Raw genomic sequence first — 19,066 nt, forward strand, 5'->3', positions numbered from 1 at the left:
TGCCTTGAAGCAACGAGGGAATATAGATGTAAAATCACGTTTGAATATCCTCTAAATGTAAAATATTCAGCTACTTATAGCAAAATCACTACAAGAAAACAATGTGTACGCCTCTTAAGAAGAGTGAAATAAGCTTCATTGGAAAGAAGCAAATTTATTTCTTTAGCAGAAATTTAAGGAGATTGATCTCGCTTTAAAATTGTGTTAATAAAACTTCACACTGTCCCTTTCCTCTTTTCCACACATCCATCTCTCTCCTCTTTTTGGTCTTTTCCTTCCTCATTTCCCTTTCTTATTCCTCTTCATTACCTTCCGACCGCCTCTCACTCTAACTCTCCGCTCCTCCCACAAGCCTTTACGCTTGACCTTAATTATAGGATATGTACAAAATCACTTCAGAGAAACTTATTTGATTTAATGTTCTAGTAAAGAGCACTTATAATCACTCATTTAAGAATATCTAGCGCCTTTGCAAAGACGATCAATGACAAAGATTTGTCAAAAACAAAGACTTTCAATCGATTCTATAATATTGGCGAGATTTCTTAATTCATGACCGGAAACAAAACACCGGATGTCGTGTGAGAGCACGTCGTAATGACTCTTTCACATCACACACATACCTATCCTGTTCAGATAATCACTTTAATATACCTTAGTAGTAACAGTATCATCCAACTTTATAGATTCAATGAGCACATATCCCAGAATATTATCTTCCCTACTTTTTCTCTTTCCTATCGATCCAAGTGTCTTTTCATACGGTAGTTTGTCCAGACTCGTCTAACATACTTCTAGAGCCGAACTGTAGCTGTACAGTCGAATTGAAAATGGGAGACGTGGAACCGCTTATAAGTGAGTTTTTTAGTTGCACCATAAAACTCGTTGAATGATATTGAATGCATGGTTACTATGCCACCAGTTGGTGTGTTCATCTTCGTACCCAACAACCATGAAGAGTTTGAGGAAAAGTTCTTTTTTTCTTGATGATAAGGACTAGTTAGCTCACCTCTACACACATTTCTAAATAATTTTGCGCAGAACTGATCCGACCTGTTACATATTTTTCGTCTTGTCGGTTAAAATTTTCCTCAGATTACTCCAGCTCCTGACTGTCTGATCATGACCGCACTATTTGCAGAAAGCCAATCGTTAGATGCATTCAAATAAATTACAAAATGTCCTCCGAGGTAGTTCGTTGTTCCTGAAACACTCCACACAGTTACTTGTCATGGGCTGGTTGTAGCGCAGTTGGTAAGAAAACCCGCTAAGACTGCACGATCGGTAGATGGTTCGAAGTCGCTCTAGCGCCAACCTAGCCTTTCATGCCTCCTAGATCGATAAAGATTGTTAAAGAGGGAGATAAATTGTTACCAGATTTGTCCGGGAGGAAAAATACACTGACTTGTCACTGTAAAGGCTATTTACACGTTCGTGAACCTCAAACGATTCTGAATTGAAGTCGATCGCGCAGGCGCATCCCAAGCGGATTTATAAACCCCAGACACTTTATCCTCAACACTTGTGATCAACGCAAAGCAGTGTTTCTTTCATACTGGCATGAAAGGGGGAAGAATAGGCCGTTAGTTACACCATAATGCCTTCTATGCTTTCTACTATTACATGTCTAGTTTGGGTCCGAAGGCTTCCACCCTATAATATGTACGAAATCAGTTATTTGTAGGTTTTTTTTTTGTGTGGTGCGTCATACTGCGAGTAATCTACACCATCATATCGAATTAGTTATATAGAGGAAAAAAGAAAGAATTGGAAAAAAAAGCAAAAATTGCATGGTTAAATATGCAATTCACTAGAACAAACAGTACGTGCTCAACAGATTCTTTAACTTTTTTTCTGACCAAAACCTGTATTTGTTCAGAGTTCATCGACGTGTCGCTCGGCTTGACGACAGTCTCGTCGTTAGTGAATGTGGTACTACGGCACATGTCGCACAAACTCCTGTAGCGCACAACTTTTCTTCACAATAGCGCCCAAAGAATTAAAAGAATTAAATTCGTTATTGGAATTTTTCAATAAGGAATTGAATTTTCGCCAACTCGTAAACATATTTCTTTCTATAAGTGTTTCTCTTACTTTAAAGTCTTTCTGATAGCTTTTCATGGTTAAGATAATCTCATAAATCATTATAGAAGGTTCATTTAATGTATATACATTGTTCTGTTAATTCATTTCAAACATAAAAACATTTAAGTATGATTATCCCTAAAGATTCATCGCCTCCTCCTCAGTAGACATATCCGTTCTAATTACCATAACTACTAATTACTAGTCACTCAATTACTGAGTCATCCAAAGCTTGAACGAAGCGGAAACGCGCTGAGACATAACCGTGAACCAAAATACGAAGTTCTAGGAAAAATTCCTAATACTCGTCATTGTTTTGATAAGCACTTCTGCACGCCTTTTTAAATATTTCTTTTTTCTTCTTTTTTTTCTTTAGTTTTTTTTTTAAATATAAGTTATGTGTTCGATGTGGTCGTCTCCTAATTTCACATTTGCCTTTTCTGAACAGCACATGAAAGAATACCTATTAGTCAGCTGCTGGACATTAGCCCCTGTCCTACGTCCTACTTGTCCTATGTCAGAAATATGTTGATATAAATATGCATCATAATAAATAATTAATAATAATAAGTGTAATATATAATATAAAATAGCAACCCATAATAATAATAATAATAATAATAATAATAATAATAATAATAATAATAATAATAATAATAATAATAATAATAATAATAATAATAATAATATAACAAATGATAAATATGCCTGTAAGTGTCTAAGTAAGTGAATATGCATAATAATCTTTATTTTCCATATTTGTATTGTATTTGTTTAACAAATATTATATTAGTTTATTTGTATTTGTTTAACAACCTCGTGTACAGCTTATCAAACTCGATAATATAAATTTCCATATTTGAGCGATTTCAACGGACGATGTCAATTCTTCGGGAAACGTTGAAAAATATGAGGGAAACTTTGATGAACTGGATGATGGATCAAAACACAAAGATGATGAGGTTAGTTGAAGAAAGAGGTGCAAACTTCAAATATACATTATCAACAGTACATTGAAAATAAATAGATAAGAACTTGAAATTGAAAAAGGGACTAATATAGCATATGAAATTCTAGTCGAGACATGAAATATGCTCTGAAGCGTCTCTTTGGTTTCGCTTTCATGAATAACATCAAAATTTCGGGAAAAGAGCACATGTTGGATTTTGGCACGCTACTCACTACTCTTTTTTCTACAACTGTAAAAGCGAAAATGTTTTATTATTTGCATTTCAGGCATTTCTTCACGAATTCGTCACTGAGTTGACCTTAAATTCATTTCTAACTAGTATTGTTGACAAATTTTTTCGAAAACTTTTTGCTGAAAAGATTTTCCATTGGTTGAAATAATAGCACACTAGGGAAGTCATCTATAAAAAAAAGCATTTGAAAAAACTCTTCTTGGTTTATATTTCATATTGATGTCCAAAATGAAAATAGAAGGATATTTCACGAATTTCTACACGTTATAGGATATCCAAATATCTTGACATACGTCAGGCAACTTTATGAGTTGTTCTTATCCATGTTTTCAGGTACAAGAACCCCTGGAAGATACAGCTTCTATCCAGAACGAAAAAGTCGACGAAAATAGTACTGAACCAGTAAGTTTGTAATTAAGCGTTGTTGTGATTTTCAATAATTGTAAAAATTTAACGGAGAATAAAAATTCCCCGGCAAACGCGGAAAAATGTGAGGGAAATGTTCTTGAACCGAATTCTTAATCCTTAATCTAAAAATAATTTGGTTAGTTACAAACACATTTAGCTTTTGTAAAACAGTCTCGTTTTCTCGGATCTCGTCCGTCTGCTACTGTCCATTAATTTGTCCTGAGTTAGAAAAGTATGAACGCATTGTATTGGTATTCTCCATGATACAATAATTTGAACTGCGGGTATAGTCGGGTCAAAACGGCATGAATCTCGGTGCAATTGCACAAAAGCGGCCGCACTCGACGCGATGCGGTGGAGCGTAGCGGTTGGAATCGAGGTTGGACCATCGCGAACAGCAACGGACAGTAGTGCTAGCAAGCGTCCTCCTTCGATCCTAACCACTATGCTCCGGCGCACCGCTTCGAGCGCAGCCGTTTACACATCTGTACAGTCCTGGATGTCGTTTTCATCTTAGAATAGAAAGAAACGGGTGGATACGTAGAAAATAACACCATCAACAGAGTAATTGATACACTTGATGAAATTCTAGTCGAAGAAACATGCTCCCCAGGGTGTTTCCGGAATCGCTTTCAAAGCTTTCAACGAGATTATTAACTGAGAAAGCATCCTTGATTTGAGCGTACGCCACAAATGTTCTCTCATACTTTTCAATCAAAATCTTCCAATATTTATTCACAATGCACTTTCAGATTTTCGCTTTTTTGTCTCCAAGATTATTTACATTCCCTTTCTTTCTAATTAAAATTATTATGTTACATAATAAGTAACTCATCGATACAAATGAAGAAAATACTAGTTTTGCGTAGTGTTTGTACCTATTTTGTACCTTTTTATAGAAGTTCAGAATCAAAATTGAAGAGTATTTTTCAAACTGTTAAATGCTGTAAAGTTATACAAGCCACTTAAATCCTTTGATGTACAGTAGCTTTTTGAGTTCTTCTTACCATACTCTTACTTTTAGGTACAAGAATTTTCTGCTCAGGACGAAGAAACAAACGAAAATGGTACTGAGGAAACTGTGGACATTGAGGACAAAGGAGACCAAACTGAAATGGAAGGCAATGCTGGTCTGGAATCCGAGGAAAATGCGAATGAACCACCTGTAACCTTTGATCAGGAACCAGCTGACAAAGTAAGAGAATATCATGCGTAATTCAATTCAATTTCATTTGGGAATTTGAATTTCTCCTCGTACAGGCACCAGTCTACGCTCTTCCACAGCAGCAAGTACAAAGATATGATGTGGACTCGGACGCGGACAGCTTGACAGGTCTTGAGAGGCCTGACTTCAGTGTAATTATTTAAAATACTAAATTAGTTATTGACTTATAACGAGGCAGCTTAGTTGGTCAAACGTGGATTTACTGTTACACATTATTGTGTGATAGTTTCTATTCTGAAATAGTATTCATAGGTTCCACTTAGACATCGTGTGAAAGGCTACCAAAAGCTCTCTACCTGATCTTTGAGATATTTCCTTCTATCTCGTACACCTGACTCGTACCTAGTTTGAGCGATCGAAAGCATGGCTTCAAACAAATCACCTGCCAAAGTAACAGGAACTTATATAATCATAATGAATTATAAACTTTCAGATGCCCCGGAGAAAAAAGCCAGAGAAGAAGGAAAAGAAACCAAAATCGACTAGTGAATGGGCGCAAGATTTATCCAAGCGATTAAAAAGGGTAAATTTTCGATAGTTTTCAACTGATCTCTTTCTTGAATCCTTCCGCTAGGTTATCTCAAGTGGTTGTTTCCATCTTTTTGACAGATGTGTTTTCTACTCGAAAATTGTTAGACTAGCCGTGTTGGGCTCCATCCGACTAGGTCCTGCGAGATATAAAAAACAAAAAAAGAAAAACGCTGACCCGATTATCAGATTTCCTCATAATTTCCCCCAAAGGGAAATGTGATTTGACGTTTCTTGAGGGAGAAAAGAACCCAGAAGACAAATTTGGTGTATCGGGACGTATCCACGACGAATGAGAGGATAGACTACGCGTAAGATAAGCACAAAGCCGTGAAAGTATAATGAAGATGCAGGAAAAAATACAGTTCAACTTTCCATTCATTTCTCTTACATTCTGTAGTCTGTATATTGTAGATATATTAATATCGATGGAAAGATAACGAACATAAAATCATGGTGACAAGATCCGGCAAGTGAGAACGTCCTGTCCCTTTTCACAGTTTTACATCCTCCCGGTTGGGTGTAGGTGTGTGTAAGCGATAATGAATAATGGGCTCGTCAAAGCACCACTAATGATAGTTCTGTGTGAAGCCAGGAATTGGTGCATTTGTAGTTTGTGTACCTTTCATTATATAAACGAGAGCAGTAACTGAAGTTAATAACCATAGTAAGAGAACTGAACATATCTGCAATCGATCTTAGGTATATACAATAAAAATTTGAAAAAAGACCAGAAAGTTAGGTTGTTTTTCGTTACTTACAACTTCGTTTAGTCATTCGAACGATCAATTTAAAACCATAATATAATAGGGTCAAAACGACATGAAACTCGGTACAGTTGCGTAAGCGACTCCGCCCGCAGCGGTGCCGTGAAGCGTAGCGGTTAGGATCGAGGAGGGACTCTCGCTAGCACCATTCGTCGTTACAGTTGGCGGTCCCACCTTGATTCCAATCGCTACCTTCATCGCCCCGATTCGAGCTCAGCCGCCTACGCAACTTCGTCTTCGTCGTTCGTCATGTCGTTCTGACCCGACTATACGCAGTTCATGTTATTGTGTCATGGAGAATACCAATACAATATATTCATCCTTTTCCAATTCAGGACAAATTAATGGACAGGAGCGGACGTGACGATATCCGCAATGTTCCAGGAGTGAAGACTAGAACTTGTGCGATTTTGTAAATGTACGGCTGAAAAGAACAGTGTGCGAGGAGGCTAGCTGGTGAAAGTTCTGAATATTTGTTTCGAAGATCGTTGTGTATGGGAATTCGAATGCGGCTCATAAAGTTTTTGGAAGAATAGTCATATAAACAAAGCTATGACATACTTTGCTGGGGTATCACACACAGATATTGGAACTCCCGAAATCGTCGCAACAAAAAGTTCGGATGAAATTGGGTACTTCCTAAATAAACTTATAACAGGCCAAAACGGCTGTTTTGGAAATTCGTCAACGGGGATTTGGATTTTTAACTATGTCATAAATCACGTTGCTGCCCAAACCATTCTTTTTCATTCACCAGCGATAGAGTCGTTTTCCGTTTCCCTTCATCCTTCACTTAATGCTATATTAGGACTGTTCGGAGAAGAGGAATAGAGTTTCGGGCAACGCGTGGAATAATATTTCGAACTTTGCATTTCTGCTCACTAGTTAAGTCGACCGAAGTGAGCCTCAACTTCCACTGAATTGTTACCTGGAGGTTCATACTGTTTTTCACTATAAATCTGACCTTTGCTCCGAAACGTCTATATAGAAAGCTCTAATCCGCCGCCGAGATCTGTATATATAACGAACGTAAAAACCCAATTGAATAGATACACATGTACGGATCTTCTGCTTATTATTTGATCTAGATGTTAAACACAAATCAGAAAAAGACGAACACATTTTATTTCGTTTTACTTCAAATGCAAAACGCTACATTAACAATACAACTATCAACCTAAGAAATCTTCAAGTCGATTCACTTGAGGGCAGCAAAAGCTTTCGGGAAGGCGCACTCATCGAGGTGGTGGATGTAATCCGTCATTTCCTTTAAAAAAAAAGTCCAAGAATTCGGATAATAGTGAACAGAGAAATATGCATGAGGTAAGGAGTGCAATCCTTAATGAATTCTACAGAAACGGTTTTGAATAGTGATACTGCTCTACGGCACACTGTTGAGGCGTTTTTTCCAAGAACTAAAGATAGCAAATTGTCCAATTCGAAATACTGTTCTGCAATTAACACGATGTCACTGTTTCTTCAAAACCTACACAAAAATTATGTAGGGGCTATGTCACGTTACTAAAAAACTCTCAATTTAAACTTCCGAAGTGTCTGTTCCTCAACATTTTGAAAGTTGCAATTCTTGTAATAACATAACACACCTCCAGATGGCTTTGAGAGAAGCTAAAAACACAGAGCTTTTTTGTTAGATAGCATGATTTGTCACACCAGTGAATCGATGTAAAAATTGTACAGTTTCTTCACTTCTCATATACTACCATACAATCCAGAAGAAAACTATGATAGAACACAAAAGTTCATACCATCCGTAAACTGAGCAATTTCCATACTTTCTTCGAATGTTTGTGTTTCAGTTGGTGAGGCCGAAAAAGTTGTTTTGTGGCACAAATAAATAACGTTTAGCATTAGAAGTGATAGCTTCTTCTAAGAAATGTACTTAAAGCCATTATTTGTTAGAGAGCGCAGCCGCAACCTTCGCAACTCTAGTACGAAATGAGTGTGCGTAATGCATCCATGGTACGTGAATATTTCTTGCCCCACTTTAAAAACAAGTGTGAAAAAAATTTCGAGAAGTAAAGAAAAATGAGGAAATTGAATGCACCTGATTTTCTCACTGTATGCGAGAGCTTTGCCATCATCTCCAAACGGCTTGTGTGCGCCATCCTCTCAGAAATTCAGTTTGAGTATTCTGCTCAAACTGAATTTCTGAGAGGATGGCGCACACAAGCCGTTTGGAGGCCAGTTGGTATCACAGGAAAATGCAAGAAACCTTACCTGATGACAAGTCTCTTCAGTCTGGCTCCGGCCATTTACGCGATCATTGCATTCTTCTAATATAGCTTTGAAATCAGCTACGTGGTCGCCACAACGTTCCCTCCACTGCGACAGTTGATCAACACCCTCCTCAAGAGGTTCATTGTGTTCAGGCATTTTCAACTAAAGCAATGAATTAGCGAGAAGCAAACAGCTAGCACAAATAGAAAAAATTTGCATAGAGGGAAATATAAAACAGTTGGAGGTGTTACAAGAAGACCTAAACACACTTTGCTTACGGGCAACTCAACCGAGTCTATCAAAATAAGTGATTTCCAGAAGAGAAACACAAGCGTTCATTTTAATTAGTGCTCACAAAAGCGAATATACGTGGACGAAGAACCGATTTTAACACAATCACCAACAACTAGTCAGATGACCGATTCATTTCATTTATACAACTTCTCGCACAAGCATTCATAAACATAAATTTAAAACATAACGAGGAAAAACACGTCTATGAATACTTGACAGTATTTGGAGGTACACATACACATGAATGTTTGAGATGCAAATAGAAGGAAAAGCCGGCACGTTTAATACAAATGTGATTTGCATATTATAGAATATTGCTACCAGCTCTGAAGGAACGAGAATATCGAAACGGTGAAGCAAGAACTCGGGATGGAATTTGTGATTTCTAACCGTAGAGTATAAGAAAACAATCTATTTGCCACTTGCAGGAAAAAAAAATTAAAAAAAATGTCAGAACACAAACGATGATGCAGAAATCACTCGTACAGAAAAAAAATCAGCTTCAACGTCGATAAAGAAAGGCAAAACCAACATCATAATATTCATAAAATCATTTCCGAAATCTTGCTGGGGGTGTTGGGGACCTTGGCCGAGGACGTTTACCTAGCGACTGATAGACTTCCCGTTCTCGAGCTTTGCTTCTCTCCTGAGGAAAAAATAAATAAATAATCCCATTCGGAAAGGCAATAGGTTGTTACCCGTCCATCTTTGTAACACATGGGGATCAAGGTGTAAACGACCGGATGTCTAACGAGGACAATATACTCAAGAAATTCACGAGACCATGAATCAACAGATGTGATTACGAGCATATATGAGATGATGAACACAAATTTTGCAGACATATACTTTGAAAAGAGAAGGGAAGAAAGCTTAATTTATTTGTTGTTTTACTTACTTTTCAAAGTTCGGCCTTTCTACATGAAAACACACTTTTACAAACGAGAAAGGTGGAAAGAGTGGTGTACCCAGCGTTAAGAGTTTTAACCGTCAAGCTGTAAAGACTAATCACCAAAGTCTCCCCCACACGGAGCAAAATTGTCATCTTGAGATAAATAGGTGACGAATTCATGTCCACTCCCAAACTAAAAATTCTTTCCCGCAAAAACTCACAAAAAATACAATGTGTTTGAAGTACCTTACTCATCAACCCAAGTTGAAGATCGTAAAACGGTGCGAAAGACGGCTCGTGTCCAACAAAAATTATTTAGGTCATTCTTTTTGTGAGAACGCGTGGCAAACAATGGCTGATGTGAAGAAAAAAACGTGCTCAACGTGTAGTCGTAGAGTTTTTTTCCCCCATAAGGGTGAAACACTTGGCCAACAAACACATAAAACTTAAGAAACGATTCTTAGCTTTTTGTAAACCATATTCGTTGACCGAAATAGATGCACAATTAATTTTGAGAATTACCTTCGCTCGTTCACGGTCGCGATCAGAATATCGCTCCCGGCTTTTGCTTCGACTTCTGCTCCTCTTCCTTTTATCATCTCTTCGATCATCCCTTCTCTCTCTATCTCTTCTATCTTCACGCCCTCCTTTTCCACCGCGACCTTTAGCCCTGCCGTTTCGATCGGGCGACTCTCTTCTGCGACGCACAGGAGAATATTTGTTCCTACAAACAATATAGGTAAACAAGACCTCACAAACCACATCTAAACAAAGAATCAAGAACCACAATGACCTTTTCGGACTCCTTGATCGAGATTTTGACCGCGATCGACTGCGACTTTTCCCACGTCGTTTACGAGCATCATCACGATCAGAATCTAGAATTACCACCTCACTGCTTTTGCGAAAATCGTTCCAATATTTAAAAGAGTAACTAAACAGAACTTACCTTCATCAACCTTTTTCTTTTCGCTAGTAATCTTCTGTGCAACAAGCTGAGCTTTTGCAGCTTTCTGTGAAGTTTCAATTTTTGCTCTCAACTTCTCGATTATTTCGTCCATTTCTCTCCAACTCACCGCCTAAAATGGTTAAAATTAACAAATTATTGAGAACGCATGGCTTACCCCTTCTAAAGTGAAATAAATAACACCTATAGAGAAGTAATAAAGGCTTTGATTAAACCAAACAAAGATTTTTAATTGGTAGATTGGTAACGAATTTCAAAAGAATTTGTTCATGATTTTGCCATAGGCGTATACAAATAAACTTGACCATTACTGAATCACTACACGTTTCTAAAACATGAAAGCAGATACTTTTTTTCGCTCAAACCTCAACACTTGCTGTATAAACAAATTTTTTCCATTGCTCTAAGAGTAGCAACTAGGACCTTATGCTCTCAAATGCAAAAGAAAAGTTTAGTTTGCAATGCTGCTTTGACTGTGGCAACAATGAAAACCACCATAGGACAGTCAAAACATTTTTGTATACGTCATACGTATATTTTTGTATATGAAAATTGAAAAAAAACTACTCCTGTGACAAAATTCCACGTGACTTCCTATAGTCAAATTTGGGGGCGGAAAACGAACTATGCTTTCGTCCTACACCTTCATCTTTTTGAACCCAAGAGGGTGAATTGTATATCAAAGAGAATCTCCAGAACTCCGAATGTAACATGAAGTAAACAATAAACATTGTATATAGAGTGTTTTTTCTTTTTCCCTTTACCCGCCTCCGTTTTGGGCATTAAAAAGCAATTTGTAGAATTTTTAACGAAAAATGATTTTCATTAAGTTGCGGACCATCTGACCTTTTGATTGGCATACATATTCAGTAACATCATGGCTATCGTATGAACATCAGTGTCTGAAGCATCAAAAAGTTCATACCTGGAAAATGTTGTTTAAAAGAATGCAAAAAGGGAGAAAAGTAAATCTAAAAATACCAATTTCGAGGCTTATCTGGCAGCGGAACTTGCGGTTGCACTGTTCGAGCAGCTAAGAAAATACAAGCACAGGCAATAGTTTCCGGAGAATACCGCACAAACATGTCTGTCCTAAGCCCATCGTTCATATAGGTCCTGATACAAAGAAAAGAAATAATGCTTGGGTGCAACAAAAAACAAAAACAAAAACGAAAATGATTCGTATACCATGCTCTCTGAATTAAGTCAGTTCGATGGTGAGCACGAAGGACAAAACAGTACGCACATATCAATTTGTGGGGATGTTTAACATGAACAACAAACCCTAGCGTTGCCAAAAGACGACGTTCCGCTTTGATAATCTGGAACAAAGACACAACATTCAGTTTCTTTCTTATTGTAAAAATAAGAGTGACATACCGCCAATTTCGTAAACCTTGCACAATGAATGGGCGTACAACAGTAGCTGGCCACCTCTTGTTACAACAGCTGTAACCCAAGTTTGTCTATGTACCACTGCATACTCACACTCAGGGCGCAAGATTTGCGAAAAAGACAGTACGAAAGCAATGTGCCACATAAACGCGTTATAGTGTGTGGAAAACTTACGTTATTCTTCGTATTAACATAGCTAATGTCGAGAGGAGGAGGTTTCAACCGTGCAGCAGTATCACTAAAATAGCATTTCAATATAGTCGAACGCAAATGTAGAAGACAGAAAAATGTACGGCAGAGTAGTTAATGTATAATGCCTGGGGTATTATACAACTAACGGCATTCTGGCTAACGTCCACAAGATAATTTGAAATAAAGTTGGAAAAAATATAAACTATTTGAAATAAAATATGAACTCGGGCTTTGCAATATTTACCCAAAACTTTCATCAATCGAAGTTTTAATGGTAAGTCAATATCGAAAAGAAATGGTGAAAAAAATTAAAAATGAGAGGATAAAGAACAAAAGAATAAGTGAAGTGATGAGATGAGTAACAAAAAAACTCACTCAGTAACAGCCCGCCCTGATTCCCTCAGCTTATGAAGCTGTTCAAGACGATAGAAAACATTGTAAACATCTCTGGTACGACGTGGCTCTTCTTCAATTTTTGAGGCCAGTAGCAAACAGGCCATTACAGTATGCTGAAAAGCGATAGAACACATCATTCACAAAAACTTGCGAATTTAGAGTTTATCATACCTCATAACGAAACTTTAAGAAACTCTTAAGGTAGTAAAAACGTTGAAATAATATTTGGCCAGTTGCGGCGGCCACTTGAGGGAGTTTTAGGAGGACCGCTCCTTCTTGTATCAGAGAACAACCAAAGAAACGAAGATTCTACAAAACAAATGGGATAACGACACTGAACAACGAAGCATGTGAATACGAAAAAAAAACTACAACCTTTTCCGTCTCTCTATCCATTCCATCTGCTAATGAAGGCGGATCTTGCAAAGCTAGGCGGGCTTTCTCATCCATCGTTTGATACCATTTATCGCAATTTATGTTGACCCTAAAAAATAGCATTGCTACTATTTGCTACAGTTTATGAGCCTTAACACTGAAAACTAGTAGCAAACACCATCACTCTACGGTCGCAGCAGCCCCAATGGAGATTGGGCTAGTCCAACCTCGATTCCAACCGCTATCCACAATACTCCGTTTCCAGCGCACTCAACTACAGAGAGATTCAGGTCGTTTTGTGAAAGTATTTTTTGTAGAGTTAAACGGATAGGATTATCCAACCTTACACAAGACACTATTTTTGTCCATTAGTTTCGTCATAGAGTGCTAACTATGTTCTTACGCGAAAAAATGAAAAAATGAGACCGGAATCCAACCCATAAAAATTGAAGTCTTTGAGAAGATACCATAGCATCAGGAAAGACTGTTAAACTAGCTGTTATTAAACTGTTAATCCATTTTAATATTACGACTACGAAGTTAGCTAGTTGCGCATAGTTACACAGAAAATAAATTCAAATCAGGATCTTAGAAGAGAAAAAGACCTTCAAAAAGAAAGACAACGTAATCTTATTCATGCACTACTACACAAAAAAAGAATAACCACAAAGACCAAAAATAAAGTAGATTCGAATGAAGTATTGCCACGTGATGGACTAGCTATCGACCCTTAGAAAGGCTTTAAGAAAAACGCGAACAATTAAATGAAAATATAAAAAAAAGAGATTTGGTAAATGCAAAGCTCATATACGTTAAAAAATACACTTCATTGAACAGAAAGGAAAGCTTACGTGGAAAAGTGTGGCCGAAGCCCAAACGAGCTAGGTTTTATCGGGTTATTATCTTCTGCATATGGTTCCGTCTTTTCTCCACCATTTTCTGCGTCTTTATTGGGGGCAGTTTCAGGCTGAAATATATAATTTAGCAAGAGGAAAAAAGATGCAACACTCACTAGGAGAATAAGATTTTTAAAAAAGAACGGGATACACCAACTCATAGAACAAAAATCACACGTACTTTTCTTGTCCGAACAAAAGCTTGTGCTTTCGCTAAAGCTAAAATTCTTTTCTCCGCAAGCGTGGTCATCGGAGAATTCACGCCCACAACAAACGAACGAAACTAAGCAACAGGCTAGCGGGGATCGGGCGAGACACTCTAAATAGGATACTGTATAAAGACGACTGTACGTATTATAAAATAGATTCGAAAAAAGAAGAAATAGTAGAAGGCTCAAATATTCGGAAATATTTACTTGTCAGATCAGTCCGTAATTTTGCGTATGCACAGAACCAACGGGCGGTGCAGCACAATCTACGGGCCCCATCTTATCGGCTCATATCCCACATGTAGGTTGCAATGATGGGCTGATCACCTTGGTTTGATCTTAGGGACTAAAATAGTGGATAATAAGAATAAAATGTAGTTGGGGGAGTGCACTCAGTGGCGCCATTATTTCTGGAAGTAAATAGCTAGATCAATCGGGGTCTTAAGGCCTAAGCATTAGTCTTGGAAGATCTGTGACATGCAAGCTAAAGTTACTAAGAGAAAAAAGTGAGATAGAGCTTTCAGTAAGGGCGCCACTGAGCCCTCCTCCTCCTGAGGAGTAGTGGGATGGGGGGGCACTCAACCGAACCCTCATTTCTGGAAGTGATTAGCTAAGTAAATCTGGGGCCTTTAAACCTGAACATTAATCCTACAATATCTATGACATGTAAGCTAAAGTTACTAAGAGAAAAAAGATAGAGCTTTCAGAGATAAGAGCACGGTTGAGTGCCCTCGCACCCAGATTTTCCCCGTAAGTCATGCTCTGACTTATGGTTTAGCGGCGGACTCGTCCACGAACACATTGGATTTGAATGACTCAGGATTTTCTTATAATTTTCACAACACATCTTCCTTTATGTCGCAGGGACGTGGCCGAACTCTACACCGTCCTCAAATGCTACTTACAGCACGCTATACGGTGCCTCTAGTTGTGGTAATGTAGTGGGAAACAGCGATTTCGTGATTTATTTGGTTACAAAGTTGAATTTCCGACTTTTTCTCTCGTTTTCCCCCAAAATCAATGCGACGAGCAATCGTTGTCAGATACGACACCTCCAAAACATATCATAAAAACAAGATAGAGGCTAAAGTTAGAAAGTTGGATCGTTCCCCTCTACCTAGATGATCCACTTTCGAACCAGTAAACTATGGACTTTCTTTGTTTGGCGTATAGTGGTTTGATCGGACAAATCATGTTCGATTTCATCTTTTCGAACTTCGGACTCTGAAGAAGGCGGTATTGCCGAAACGTTAGCCTCGAATAAAGGATAATAATAACCTCGTCTCCGGCTCAACTAAAAAAATCCGATACACTTTAGATAGGCCTCCTTTGAGGCTACCTCAGTAGCAAAGAGTTTTACTTGTAATTTTAGTTTTATGTTTTAGTTCTAATTTTAATTTTTTTTGTTTTTTTTCAGTTCTAATAAACGGAACAGTGCTGCTGAGCTCTTTTTTCTTTGCGTTAGCTATTCGTCATATCACCACTCCAAGACATAGTTCCTTCTAAGCACCAAAAGTCTCTGCCCCTTAAACTGCTTGTAAAACCCTGTTCTGGAAGCAATAAATCCTAGAATACAACTTCATATACGGTCATTAAAACACCTCAAAGAAACCCGTCGGTAACACTGTCGATCTCATCGTGAAGCCGAGGTCGCCACGAACGCTGATCTCTTCGATATCCGCTCGGAACAACAAAAACACATCTGATTACCGATGAATTTGTTTCACGACACATTCCTCGAGCGACCCTTGTGGATAACGCTCAGAAAGTGCACACGCGACGCGTCCGCACTTGTGGACCTCGCGCGGCGGTACATTTCGAATTTCCGTTGCCGCAGTAATTCGCACAATTCAGTTCGATTCTGCTGATTCTGTCATGGTTATAGTCTTCTCATCTCTTTAGCTTCCTTCTCTGCTGCTATTGTGGGATAAAATATAGTTGAGGGGGCAATCAACCGCGCCCTTATTCCTGGAAGTAAATAACAAAATGAGTAGGGACTCTGAGACCTAAGCATTAATCCTAGAGGATCTATGAAATGTAAACTTAAGTTACTAAGCGAAAAAAGGAAGATAGATCTTCCAGAAATAAGAACGCGGTTGAGTGACTCCCAAATACATTTTGCCTTGTTCTGTGCTCTGTATCCTGAAATACCGTTTGTGAATCTTAGCATTGTAGAGTTGAATCATGTAATACGTGGTACACTATTTGCTGTATTTTCTGATATGTCGCTCTCCTGTTTTTGTTCTCAAATGGGGTAATTCCTACGTTGGTGATTTTTCAAATAAACAAGAGTTGAGAGCATATTCAAGAATTTGCGGTTTTGATACCAAGCCGACATTGGCGAGAACCCAAAATTTCGTGCCGCAATGGTGGTGTAGTTGAATCTTCTGCTCCTAGACTTCAATCCTGTTTTTGTAAACTCCAGTTGTCATGCAGCCAGAACAGGAGACTTATGATTTTGAACATGTAGCACTTGTCATCGTTACTGTCGCCTTCTGCGTTCAACTTCAGATTTATGATTTCAGATTTTATCATACGTATACTTTTTCAGGACACTACTCGCTCTCAAAACGACATACAACCATGACTTCGTGAGTTCATTTCTGTATTTTTCAGTGATAGGAAGAATCTGTAACAATTTTCTAGTGTTAAACCTAAGACGAGCTGGCTAAGAATAAAAATAGTCTGCCAGCCACCTACATTTGTCTTGATCAACAATTCCTTTATTCTGTCTGATTTGATCGAGGTAGCTAGTCGGAGGCGACCGCGTCCTATACGCTATACAATCATTGATCATTTCCTCACACTAAGATTCCGCACTGTGACTAAACTTTGGGGTATAGATAGAGATGCCAAAATTTATAATTGCGAAAGGAGAATAAAAAAGGTTTTTCATAGGTAAAAATCCTTCAGAACCCAGAGCAAAACATTGCTCCGGTCTTCAGACGTTTTCCTTTCTTTTATAAGTCTAGGTCCCCTGCCTACTTTTCATTCATTTCATCATGGAACTTTTGCATATGATTTGTTTTTGTTGTTATTCTTAGTGGGATTGATTGTCTAGAAATGATAGTTTTAAGTTAATTCTTGGTTTTGTTCCCTCATATCTTCCGCATAGGCTGTTCGCATGCCTAAAGTTCCGAACAAAGTCAGAGAAACAGTTCATTTGTAATAACGTTTTCTCTTTTTCTGATGTTGTTTTCACATCTTATCAGTTTTGCTTGTAGCATGGCGAAACCTCGTGCCGAAATGACGCAAGAGGAACTGGCAGCAAAGGAGCAAGAAGAGTTTAACGTTGGACCGTTGTCAATTTTAAACAACTCCGTGAAGAATAACGCTCAGGTACAAACTATAGATGCTAGTATAATGATCTAAGTCGTAGCATATTTCTAAGACTAAAGAGCATAGTGCTGCAGAAGACATGCGTTTCCGGTGTCCGAGCTTCGCTTGGTAGCATTCGAGATTTTCGCATATAGCTGGTGTGTGCATAGCAACTGTTTGAAGTTGTCTTTTCCAATAAAGTGTGCAGTTAGCTGCGTATGTGATCCCGGGCCATTGATCTAGTTCATTATCCCGCTATCAGTGAAGATCCGATAATTTTGGGACCATATTTTCTTATTTCTTTTTTTTTACTAAACCTTGCGTCAGAGGTAAAACGCGTTGTTAAAAAGTTATTGAGGGGAATGCTCTAGCTGAACAGGCTGGGATATCTACATCTGGTGAAGGGAGTATCGTGTGAATCTATACACTTCTCACAAACTGTGTTAATGCTAGGTGGGGCTAAAATCGGAAGCGTTGACTTGACTCAAAGCCTGGATTTCGCGAAATTGGATATATTGGGATTTCTCTACGAATAGGTACGGTTAGGTGTGTAGTTCACTACCATAAGTGCGCTAACACCAATGATCCAGGGAATTGTAACTCTCCCAGAAAGATGGAACACTCTGATAGGTACAGTGAATACATCGACTGATGGTCACAATGTGTGATTAAGAAGCTATGAAATTGTAGAGTGTATGAATGTTTAAAAAAGTAAGTAGCCAACCTAATATTTGTATTATTTACGTGATCTTAAGTCTTTATATTTGATGTTGTTGATTCTCGTTGATATGTGTCATTATTTGTTGCGTTCAGGTGCTCATCAACTGCAGAAACAACAAAAAACTTCTTGGTCGAGTGAAGGCGTTTGATCGGTGCGTTTTATCGTACAGCAGGCTTTTTCCTGTTTTTATGCTGTTTTTGAACCAATTATTTGATTCCAGGCATTGCAACATGGTTCTCGAAAGTGTTAAGGAAATGTGGACGGAGCAGCCAAAAACCGGCAAAGGAAAGAAAAAGGTTTGTATTGTCTCTCTATGGTTCCTAATATGAAGAATTTGTAAGGGATCTTCCCGGGGATCTAGTTATAGCTGGTCTCATGCAGACATAACACTATTCGTCAAGGTTAGCGATACATCACTGCAAATTCACAGTGTTTTACATAGCATTTTTTTAGAACTTGTCGCATTATCCTAAGTAGTTCTTTCGCTTTCAACATACGTGTTTCGACGACAGTCTTTCTTCAGCAATGCCGCTTCCTGAGCGAAATCAATTCCTTATGTCACTTTTATTTTACTTTTTTATGTTCTGTCTTTCTGGTTCAAATCCGAAATAATCCAGTGGCTTGTTATCCAAGCTTCAGACCACAACAGTTGCAAGGAATCATATTGGATAGCTGAGGATACCTCTGACATACAAGTTCTTTGATAGTCATAGTAATCATATCATAATCAAAATAGTTTTTTTTTTGTTGGGAGAACTGTAATGTAAGCAATTTGAGGGAGTATTTTAGATCTTAGCTTATTCTTTGATTGGTCCTGCTGTCTCATGTTTTTTAAAAGTGAATATTGCTCTTTTTTCAGGCCAAAGCCGTTCCAAAAGATCGCTTCATTTCAAAAATGTTCCTCCGTGGTGATTCAGTGATACTTGTTTTGAAGAACCCACTTGCCCCTAGTGAATAA

At 38.1% G+C, this 19,066-nt stretch overlaps 3 protein-coding genes across 7 annotated transcripts; 2 read left to right on the forward strand and 1 right to left on the reverse strand.

Moving 5' to 3' along the window:
- Positions 1-830: 830 nt before the first annotated feature.
- RB195_012911 (uncharacterized protein) lies at positions 831-6,631 on the forward strand (the record flags this gene model as incomplete). 2 transcript variants are annotated; one of them, XM_064202504.1, is made up of 7 exons in its annotated part: positions 831-855; positions 2,950-3,047; positions 3,621-3,689; positions 4,720-4,890; positions 4,956-5,051; positions 5,354-5,443; positions 6,551-6,631. In XM_064202504.1, the coding sequence occupies 7 exons, from the start codon at positions 831-833 to the stop codon at positions 6,629-6,631; spliced, it is 630 nt and encodes a 209-aa protein (XP_064058385.1). The 2 variants fall into 2 exon arrangements, with proteins under 2 accessions (XP_064058385.1, XP_064058386.1); XM_064202505.1 differs by lacking the exons at positions 5,354-5,443; positions 6,551-6,631 and having other exon boundaries at positions 4,956-5,063.
- A 782-nt stretch (positions 6,632-7,413) lies between these two features.
- Positions 7,414-14,110, reverse strand: RB195_012912 (uncharacterized protein; the record flags this gene model as incomplete). Of its 3 annotated transcripts, XM_013449095.2 has the most annotated exons (14): positions 7,414-7,482; positions 8,454-8,615; positions 10,162-10,363; positions 10,433-10,517; positions 10,589-10,718; positions 11,453-11,531; positions 11,588-11,722; positions 11,795-11,928; positions 12,176-12,239; positions 12,569-12,702; positions 12,761-12,898; positions 12,965-13,073; positions 13,816-13,931; positions 14,042-14,110. In XM_013449095.2, 14 exons carry the CDS (start codon positions 14,108-14,110, stop codon positions 7,414-7,416), a joined length of 1,626 nt encoding a protein of 541 aa, XP_013304549.2. The 3 variants fall into 3 exon arrangements, with proteins under 3 accessions (XP_013304549.2, XP_064058387.1, XP_064058388.1); XM_064202507.1 differs by lacking the exons at positions 7,414-7,482; positions 8,454-8,615 and adding an exon at positions 9,298-9,393; XM_064202506.1 differs by lacking the exons at positions 10,162-10,363; positions 10,433-10,517; positions 10,589-10,718; ... (7 more) ...; positions 13,816-13,931; positions 14,042-14,110 and having other exon boundaries at positions 8,454-8,609.
- A 2,542-nt stretch (positions 14,111-16,652) lies between these two features.
- On the forward strand, positions 16,653-19,066 carry RB195_012913 (uncharacterized protein; the record flags this gene model as incomplete). Of its 2 annotated transcripts, XM_064202509.1 has the most annotated exons (5): positions 16,653-16,660; positions 17,294-17,408; positions 18,201-18,259; positions 18,329-18,404; positions 18,968-19,066. In XM_064202509.1, the coding sequence occupies 5 exons, from the start codon at positions 16,653-16,655 to the stop codon at positions 19,064-19,066; spliced, it is 357 nt and encodes a 118-aa protein (XP_064058389.1). The 2 variants fall into 2 exon arrangements, with proteins under 2 accessions (XP_064058389.1, XP_064058390.1); XM_064202508.1 differs by lacking the exon at positions 16,653-16,660 and having other exon boundaries at positions 17,295-17,408.

Source organism: Necator americanus, chromosome V (genome assembly GCF_031761385.1).
Source record: "Necator americanus strain Aroian chromosome V, whole genome shotgun sequence".
Taxonomy (NCBI): domain Eukaryota; kingdom Metazoa; phylum Nematoda; class Chromadorea; order Rhabditida; family Ancylostomatidae; genus Necator; species Necator americanus.